Source organism: Lissotriton vulgaris, chromosome 11 (genome assembly GCF_964263255.1).
Source record: "Lissotriton vulgaris chromosome 11, aLisVul1.2, whole genome shotgun sequence".
Taxonomy (NCBI): Eukaryota; Metazoa; Chordata; class Amphibia; order Caudata; family Salamandridae; genus Lissotriton; species Lissotriton vulgaris.
Window position 1 is genome coordinate 732,992,883 of NC_141699.1, and position 10,561 is coordinate 733,003,443.

General features: G+C 37.5%; 1 protein-coding gene across 1 annotated transcript in view; it reads right to left on the minus strand.

The window, feature by feature from the left end:
• Positions 1-4,230: 4,230 nt before the first annotated feature.
• GIGYF2 (GRB10 interacting GYF protein 2) overlaps positions 4,231-10,561 on the minus strand; it is a 1,722,773-nt gene continuing 1,716,442 nt past the window's right edge. Inside the window, exon 27 of the mRNA XM_086942529.1 lies at positions 4,231-4,243. Coding sequence (XP_086798655.1) covers positions 4,231-4,243 — 13 coding nt within the window. The remainder of the gene's footprint in view (positions 4,244-10,561) is intronic.

The following is a 10,561-nucleotide window of genomic DNA, read 5'->3' on the forward strand; positions in this document are numbered from 1 at the left end:
GGGTAGTGTTGTAGTGTTTGCGTAGTGTAGGGTCATGCTGGGGGTAGTGTTTTAGGGTTTAGGGTAGTGTTGTAGTGTTTGCGTAGTGTAGGGTCATGCTGGGGGTAGTGTTTTAGGGTTTTGGGTAGTGTTGTAGTGTTTGCGTAGTGTAGGGTCATGCTGGGGGTAGTGTTTTAGGGTTTAGGGTAGTGTTGTAGTGTATGCGTAGTGTAGGGTCATGCTGGGGGTAGTGTTTTAGGGTTTAGGGTAGTGTTGTAGTGTTTGCGTAGTGTAGGGTCATGCTGGGGGTAGTGTTTTAGGGTTTCGGGTAGTGTTGCAGTGTTTGCGTAGTGTAGGGTCATGCTGGGGTGTAGTGTTTTAGGGTTTCGGGTAGTGTTGTAGTGTTTGCGTAGTGTAGGGTCATGCTGGGGGTAGTGTTTTAGGGTTTAGGGTAGTGTTGTAGTGTTTGCGTAGTGTAGGGTCATGCTGGGGTGTAGTGTTTTAGGGTTTTGGGTAGTGGTGTAGTGTTTGCGTAGTGTAGGGTCATGCTGGGGGTAGTGTTTTAGGGTTTAGCGTAGTGTTGTAGTGTTTGCGTAGTGTAGGGTCATGCTGGGGGTAGTGTTTTAGGGTTTAGGGTTGTGTTGTAGTGTTTGCGTAGTGTAGGGTCATGCTGGGGGTAGTGTTTTAGGGTTTAGGGTTGTGTTGTAGTGTTTGCGTAGTGTAGGGTCATGCTGGGGGTAGTGTTTTAGGGTTTAGGGTAGTGTTGTAGTGTTTGCGTAGTGTAGGGTCATGCTGGGGTGTAGTGTTTTAGGGTTTTGGGTAGTGTTGTAGTGTTTGCGTAGTGTAGGGTCATGCTGGGGGTAGTGTTTTAGGGTTTAGGGTAGTGTTGTACTGTTTGTGTAGTGTAGGGTCATGCTGGGGGTAGTGTTTTAGGGTTTAGGGTAGTTTAGTTGTTTAGTGTATGCTAAAGGCATATTCGTTCTAAAAGTTTTCGTTATTTTAATTTGCGGCCTAATAGTACAAGCGGGATTTTTTTTGCGGACTGATGGTATGCGGGATTTCGTCATATATTCGCTAATCATATTTTCTATGGCAAAATGAACCCCCTCATTTTGTTCCTTTTTAAATTAAATGTTTTAAGAGTTACCACTTTATTCCAATCAAGATGGCTTCAGGTGTGCCATACCTTTGTAATAAGTAGGACTGTTAGCACTCTAGTTGTTCTTTAGAACACTCTGGGACATTCTGTCATTGGGCTATAGTTGGGCTACATCTGGCTGATATTTGGGCTGCATTTGTTTTTTTTGTCTCTGGTGGCCATCTTTGGGCTACATTGGGCTACATTGGGCTACATTTGGGCTCCAACATATATATAGCCCAATGTAGCCCAATATATATTTTTCAAAGTTAATTTTTGTAAAAACCACTGGAGCCTATATCTTGAGACATAGCAAAGGCACATCGGGCTACCAGTCCCTACAATTTTGCCAAGTTTGGTGTAAATCCATTCAGCCGTTCAGGCTAAAAGTGAGGCCAACCGCCCTATGGAAAATTGCATGGGAAAAACACGTTTTGGGACCCCCCTTTTTTCTCGGCCCCCCCTTGACGAAACCCCCCCAAATTTTCAGGGGCTGCTCAGAAACAAAATGTTCCATTTTCCTGAAAATTTCAGCCAATTCTGTCCTCAAACGCCAAAGTTATTCGACATAGAATTTTCAAAAATCCCATAGGAAAAAAATCCTAACTATATATACCTACTGGCTATCGCCAGTAGGTAATATATATATATATATATATATATATACATATATATATATATATATATATATATATATATATATATATATATATATATTTTTAGATATATATATATATATATTCTCGGAAAAAAACATAGGTTTCACACCAGTTATAGTTAGCTGGAAATTTTACTGACATAAAACCAATGAAATTCCACGTTATAGTTAGTTGGACTCACTATAACTTGCGTGTGTAATGCACTGCTGATGACATCACATATTACATCACTCATGACATGGTCAGTGACATCACTCATGACATCACTGATGACACCATCCAGTGAATGTGTGTCTTTCTGAAAAATAAATTGTTTTATTTATGTATATGTAAAGGTCGATGGAAGAATAAATGTTTAAATTATTGTCTTAATTAATGTTTTTAAAAAAATGATTGGTTAACTGGCTTATTAAGTGTATCATAGTGAATACATATATTAGCGAGTAATGTTTAAATATTTAAATGTTTGTATCAGTGTTTCACTTTGTGTATAAGTGGCTGCATGGGTTGGTGAGTAGCTATATGTGTGTGTATATGGGTTATTAGATGTTTTTTTAGTATCAGTATGAGTGTCTGTATGGTTTGGTGGGGGTGTTACTTAGCATATAGACGCATCAATGACTGACTCACTGTTTATATGTTTTTTGAAGACAGCATATGTGCAGGACTGTATGGGTAGATGAGTGTGTATATGTGTGTGTTAGTGAGTGAATGACTGTCTCAGTAGTGTCTTTATCAGTAACTACATATGTTTTAATCTAGTATATGTGAGTATTGATATATTTAAGTCAGTATATGTGAGAGTGAGAGATTGAAACAGTTCCTGTTTAAATAAGTATGTGTTTTTATAAGTGATTGTTTAAGAGAGTAAGTATGTGTAAGTTTCCTTAGAAGTAAGGTGGTAGTGTGTGTATATCTTTATATGTTAATAAATGGATGTTTATTAGTTTATTTGCATGTGTGAATATGTGTGTGAGTAACTTTTTGATGACTGTCGGTGTGTAACAGGATGTATAGGTGTATCACTACATATGATGAGTGAGTATATGTATGAGTGACTATATAGAACTGTTGTTGAATGAGTGGATGTGTATATAGATGGTGGAATTACTGAATTGGTTGTTGTAACTGGTATGGGTATATCCACTTTTTTGAAAATGTTAGTTTCTATTCTTGATTATATGTTTCAAGGGTTACTTTACAGTGAAAGGAGGTCTGTCACTCTGTCACAAGGATGGTGTCATCAGTGGTGTCATGAGTGATGTCACTGACCATGTCATGAGTGGTGTAATATGTGATGTCATCAGCAGTGCATTACACACGCAAGTTATAGTGAGTCCAACTAACTATAACGTGGAATTTCATTGGTTTTATGTCAGTAAAATTTCCAGCTAACTATAACTGGTGTGAAACCTATGATTTTTTCAGTGAATTTAATAGGTTTTTTAAATGCTAATTCCTAACTATAACTGGTGTGAAACCTATGGTTTTTTCAGTGAATTTCATAGGTTTTTTAAATGCTAATTCCTAACTATAACTAGTGTGAAACCTATGTTTTTTTCAGTGAATTTCATAGGTTTGTTAATAGCAAATTTCTATAGCTATGAAATGTAACATTTTCTAAAATGAATCCTATTTTGTATATTTATGTAATACTATTTTTTTAATATATATTGTTCAAGTTTTTTTTTTTTTTTTGCCTTTGAGCGCACCCGTTACGCGTACCGGTGTGCGCACCGGTAAGCGCATATTTTTGGGCGCGTACCAGGTCACGTTCCGTTAGCGCACCCCAAAAAAAATAAAAAAAAATAATGAAGGAGTGAGCATAAGGAGAGGGACAGAGAGAGTGGTGTAAAGAGAAAGAAAGCTAGAGGTAGGAACACACTGGGACTGTGTAATAGGTAGTAAGACAGAGAAAAGGTGTAAGAGGAAATAACTGAGAAAAGGAAAATGAATAAGGGAGCAAAAGAAGAGAAGAAAGAGGAAGAAGACTAAAGCAGAGGTTCTGGGAGAATGTGAATGGGTGACGAAAGTAAAAGGAAGGAAAGTAAAGGATGGACAATGACAGGTAGTGACGGAACTAGAGAAAAAGAACAGCGGTGATGGAGGGAAAGAAAAGAGCAATGAGTGAAAGTAAAGAGGGGTGAAAGAGGGTGGAAAAAAGTGTAAGACATGGGGAGTGACAGAGAAAAAGAACAGAGAGAGTAAAGGAAGGAGTGACAGAAAGGCACCAAGTGAACCAGAAAAAAAGGGAAGTTAGTGAGTGTGGGTGAGCAGTGGCACTAAAAGAATTTGAATGTGGTAGGAAAGTAAGGAAAAGAGTAACTGAAGGAAGCAGACTAAGGAAACAAGGGTGAGGTAGGGTGAGGGAAAAGTAGTGAGGTTAAAACAAAAGGTGATGAGAAATAGTCACACTTACCATTTCATTAATGTAAACGTACTTTTATGTTTAAACTACACTTTAAATCTGTGAAAGACAAAAGAAAAAAAGTTATAATTAGTAAAATATATATTTTAAATTAGAAGGAATGGGTCAAGAGGTTAAAAATCTAAAAAAAATGTACTAAGAAATAAAGCAAGAGTGAAGGATACAATAACGAAAATAAAGTAATGTACAAGGACAAAAAAAGGGAAAAAGAAATAGAAGGAGAGCAAATTACTGAAGGTAAGTAAGATACCAAAACAAAATCAGGAAAGAGAAGTAAGTAAAAGGAGAATGAGTGAAAGGGAAAGGAGTCTAATTGAGGATCTATTTACAAGAAAGAGGAATAGAAGATGAATGAGAGTGACTAAAGGGGAGTCACAGAGTGAAGGGATGAAGGGAATGAGGTTAATATAGAATGATAGTGGAAAAAGGAGTGAGAAAGTAACTACACAGAAAGACTAAGGGAAGGACTGAATGAAGTGCAGTACAATGAGTGAAGAAAGGAAAAAGAGTAAAGGAGCAAAACAAGGATAGAGAGGGGAAGAGAACTAAAGCAGTGGTACTGAGAGAATGTGAGAAAGCTGAAAAGTGGTGCAAGGGACAGAGGAAATGCAGACAGTTGAAATTGGATTGAGGGGTTGTGAAAGAAGTGGAGTAAAGAAACAGCGATGAAACAAAGTGAAAAAAGGCAGTGTAAGTGAGTAAAGAGAGCTAAAAGTGGGTGGAAAAATGGAAAATTAGTGTGAAACAATGGGAATACAATAAAAATTACACAATGCAAACTACAGAAATATTTATAGAACATGTTAAATAGTTTATTTTTGCTGTTCTCAGAATATATTGAATTTCACTAAAAACAGTGAGTTCAAACTCTTCATCATATAACAGCGGGAAAAAAAACACAATCTAAAAGATTGTGTTTTAAAAAACCCATATAAAGTTACAAATGATATATGTACACTAATCTTTGATTCACTTACTTTTCCATGAGGCCAAATAGTAGATAATGAAGGTCCTTTTCATACGAAAATTTTTCTGCTGTTCTCTTAAACTTCCATTTCATCGACTTTCTATAAAAAAAGCTCTAGGAACATCTGAAATATTTGTCAACGTTTTCATTTTCCTCCTTGTGTTAACTAAAAACTTATTGCTCATACCTTCAACTATCCTTACGGCAAAATAGTGTCAGATATATGAGTATATTTTGAAATTTCTCTAATTAAACTCTGAAATTACCGTTTACACGAAGTTTTCAAAGAAAAGCACATATAACATTTTCACAATGTTTTAAAATTCATATCCCTTTTTTGATCACTCATGTTGAACATTTCCTATAATACTGATATCACTTACTATGAGATCCACTTACAGTACCTATTTGACATAAATATTTTAAACATAAGACTAACTAAGCAACTAACCTTTATTAACTGCACCCATCTTCATAGACCAATTACCTTTGCTAAAATGTTTGTTTTAAAAACACTAGGTAAGAATTTTTTAAGTCAAAAGGCAAAAGTTGTTTATAAGTCAAATGAGAATCATTGCAGTAACTCCAACCTTTTTGACATTTTAAGTAGCATGTATAATGTCCGGATGTTGTTGAAGGACCATCGTGATAAATAATAGCTACAGTTGTAAAAGATCTTCCTGCAATTGATAACTGAGAAGCTACAACATTTTTGATACAAGTTGTAAATTTAGTTCCATCAGGTCTACATCGTTGGAAAACTAAAATCACATACTGACCATAACTTTGTATAAATAATGTGGACAGCATTGGACACTTACATTGGGTACACACCATATTATGATCAGCTGCTTTAACTAGATTATTAAATGGCACTGATTTGCAGTCTGGTAAAGTTAAATATATAAATCTTTCAGTGTCTATTCTAGTAGTACTTGATAAACTACAATTCTCGCAGTCATGCTGCCATTGATAAGAAAGGCTAAAAAGATTTTCTACATCTACACCTTCATCTTCCAAAACACCTGACAATCCTGCTGAATTTTCTGTGAAAATTTTTCTTGACCAGAACACATATCTAAAATATTTCGAATTTCTGTTACACTTTCTATTTTTGCTCTATCACTGCTACATTTCTCAAACACAGAATTCAATAAACCGCACAATCTTTGATCCCGATTTTCAACAATCTGTTCTTGTAAAGTTTTAAGAAAAAAAACAACATTAACCACTACATTAGCATAGCAGTTGACACCAGAACTGTTTTCAAATTGAAATCCAACCACATCTTGAACAGAACCCTTTTTCTTTCTGCTTACAATTATATTTTCATCTACTTTTTGTCTTTTTGCTACTACCTCACTACAATTACTCTCATTTCTTCTTTTTCGGCCAACCACACGTTTTTCAATCAGAGGATATTGTGGCAAATGTGGAGCATACTCTCTTCTTAATCTATTGTATTCTTTAACACAATCTAGATCTGCACAAATCTTTGTGTCATCACACTTAATCAAATACAATCCAGATAAAGTTCTGACTCGTGATAATGCCACATATGCCATACCCTCTTTAAACACAGAACTTCCAATGTTCACCGAAGCACTATCTACACTTAAACCTTGAGATTTATGAATTGTCACTGCATATGCCAAACAAACAGGAAACTGTTTTCGGTGAACATATAAGTCTTTTACAAGCAAAAACCTAGCAGAACAACGACTGATTTGTTGAACTTGCTCAATGCCATCAAATTTAATTTTTAAAAATTCAATTAGATCTCTATTTCTATAATTCATAAAATCAACAACATGACCCATTGCTCCATTTACCAGACCTCTTTCAACATTTAAATTCCTTCTCAAAATGATACGACAATTAAAACACACATTCAGAGTCTTTTCAAAACCAGCTGTTTTAGAGATACTCTTGTCTAATGAATCCAAGTTTGTTTTCAAATTTTCTGACAAAATAATTGTTGCTGCCATATGCTCAATTTTATCTATTGCTTCTAGTTTTACAATCTCTTCATTTTCTAACTCTAACATTTTGTTGTTGAAGATGGAACATTCTTGCAGAGTTGGCATCAAACATATTCAAGATTTGTTCGCAGTAATTTTCTTAAAAATATTCTCTGGAAGAATGTTTTCATTTGGATACAAATTTGAAATTAATCGTGCATGTGAAGCTTCTTTCACATGCTCGCTTACTTTTCCGATTCTTACATATTGTAGAATTTTTTTATAATCCTCATTCTTTGCCTGTCGCATATTTTGAAACAGTTCTGCATATTTGAAATTTAGCCATATATTAACATTTCCAATGCTTCCAAGGGATTTCCTGGTATCTTCATGCGTGAGCATTTTAAACACTGGTTGTCCTTTTACTGGAGTCAACTGCAATAGATCTCCAAAAACAATAATGTGTTTTCCTCCAAATAACATATCATACTCTGTTCTAAGAATTTCTTGCATTCTCAAATGCACAAAAACAAGCATTAGATTTGAGACCATGCTTACTTCATCAATGATAAGAAGTTTCATTTTCTTCAGGACTCTTGAAACTTCAGAACACCCCCCTGTGCATTTACAAAACCTTATTTTACTCACACAAAACCATTGAAATTTCATATATAGTTAGTTGCACTAACTATATATCGCGCACCCGCAATCCACTGCTGATCATGTCACATATTACATCATTCATGACATGATCGGTGACATCACTGATGACATCACTGATGACATCACTAATGACATCTCAAATGACATCACTGATGACATCACTGATGACAACATCCAGTGACTGTATGTTTCTGAAAAGTCAAAATATGTCTTACATATTGAAGAATGAGTGGATGTATAAGTGTCTGGATGAAGGATTTAGTAGGTGCATGACTAACTGTATGAGTGAGTGATTAAATGTGTCTCACTGAGTGCATGGGTTAGTGACTAAACTGTCTTAATTTGTGCATCATTATGTCTGTTTCTCTGTAAACTGCTGCATGTGTTGATCAGTAGCATAATGATTAAGTATATGGGTTAATGTTAGGTTGCCCAAGTATTTGTATGAGAGAGTGAGTGTGTGTGTGGGTGGCTAAGAGGTGTGTGACTATGTGCATAGATGTGTGAGCAGTTGATTCACTAGATGTATGGGTTAAAAACTGCATCTGGAAACAGCTGTATTGATGGTTGAGTGAATGGATATCTCAGTGCTACATGTCAAAGTAAGTACATATGTAAAACACAGTACATGTGAGAGTTGACATATATAAATAACTGTGCATAAGAGCCAGTGAATGTGTGAGTGGCTGTATGGATCATTGTGAACTTGTATCAGGGATTGTATAACAGAGTAAATATGTGTTAGTATATGTTTGAATAAGTAAGGTGTGTATAACTGTATAGTTGAGGAAATGGAAGTGTGATTGATTCTTTGCATGACTGACTAGGTGTGTGAGTAACTCCATGGATGAGTGACAGTCTGTGAGCGTCTATTTACTCTGAGTGTATCTAAGATTATATTAGAGTCTGAAGAGGTTCACCGTATTATCACATGAATGATGTCATCAGAGATGTGATCAGTAATGACAAATGAGATGTCAACAGTGATGTCATCAGTGATGTCATTTGAGATGTCATCAGTGATGTCATCAGTGATGTCATCAGTGATGTCACTGATCATGTCATGAATGATGTAATATGTGACATGATCAGCAGTGGATTGCGGGTGCGCGATATATAGTTAGTGCAACTAACTATATATGAAATTTCAATGGTTTTGTGTGAGTAAAATAAGGTTTTGTAAATGCTAATCCCTAACTATATATGGTCTATAACCTATGGTTTTTTCAGTGAATATATATATATATATATTACCTGCTGGTGGTCGCCAGTATGTAGTTATAGTTAGGACCTAGTTACCATAGGAAAATTGCAACATTCTATCACAATAACTTTGGCGCCAGTTTACGAATCTTCGCAAAATTTTCAAAACTCTGAAACTGGGGTGCTCCGGTCCGCTCCTATCTTAAAAGTTTCTGGGTGATTTGGCAAGCAGGGGGCGAGAAAAATGGGGGGTTCCAAAACATGTTTTCTCCATGTTATTTTCCATAGGAAACTATAGACACGGCTACAGCCCGAACTGCTGAATGGAATTAAACCAAATTTGGCAAAAAGGTAACCCTTGTTTCAGAAAGAGCCCATTTTGTTAAATGGTGTAAATCCATTCAGTAGTTGCTCCAAAATCGAAATAAAAAAATATCGATATATAGAGGCCTGCAGGATCCGGGCAACCTGCAGTTTAGGATCCACGCACCCTGACAATCATGAGGTGCATTTTTATTGGCTGTCAACACTCCAAACCAGGAACTATTGGCAGCCATCTTGTGTCTCAGTAGAACCGAGACAAAAGAAAACAGTAAAATAAAGGCGCAAAATAATAAAAGGGGGCATGGTTGTAACGCCCTTACCCTCTAGGCCTGCTTAGGGCCAAAAAAAGCTTTATTTTAAAAATGCTGATATGCGCGCAGGGTGCGCGGATCCAGGCGCAAAAAAATAAAAAAACGAAGTTCAGGTTCTCGCGCTTTGTTTTAATAAAAAACTCCCGGGTGAGCCAGGTCCAGGTGGCAGAAAAAAATATTTGGGGCCACAATCCCCCCCACACTGTCCCGGGGACCACCAACCCCTGGGGCTCTGATTTTTTTTTATGTGGGGGCATCCAAGCCCCCCCAAGCACCAGGGACCACCACCTCCCTGGGGCTTTTGAAATGTGTGAGGGGGGTTGCGGGCCTGGAGCCTGTGATGGCCCTGGGGACTGCCACCCCACAGGGCCGGCTCCTGCAGTGTCCCAGGGTGCCCAACCCAGGAACACTGCTGGTTGCTACGGTAGGGCGGGAGCATGTCTCTGACACTACTGTAGCAAACTCTGCTTTGGATTTTGGAAATCCAAAGAAGAATTGCTTTTCCACCTGGGGAGCTGCATGTCAGCTGCATGTGGAAAATCAATGCCGGCTCCCAGAGGATGCGGGGAGCTGGCAGGGACCGTGGGGGCATTGGGGCTCCCCCCACAAACCCCATCTAAGTGCCATGGCCTCTGGGGATGGGGCCTCCAGGGCTAATCGAAATTAGTGGGAGGAGGCAGTTTTCTTTACAGAAACATTTGGAGTCGCGACCCGAGCGCAATGCTCAGCTCAGCCCCCTGGTGTGAACATGCTGGAAGCACGACTCCCAGCGTGGCCCCCTGGTGTGAACACGGTGAGTGCGCAACTCCAAAACGTGCTGGGTGAGCGAGTCAAAGCTGAAAATATGTAATATTTTTGTAATATAAATCTAGGTTATATGTTAGGATCTTGGGTGGCTCTAAGAAGAGCCTTTGTGTTTATTGGGTGA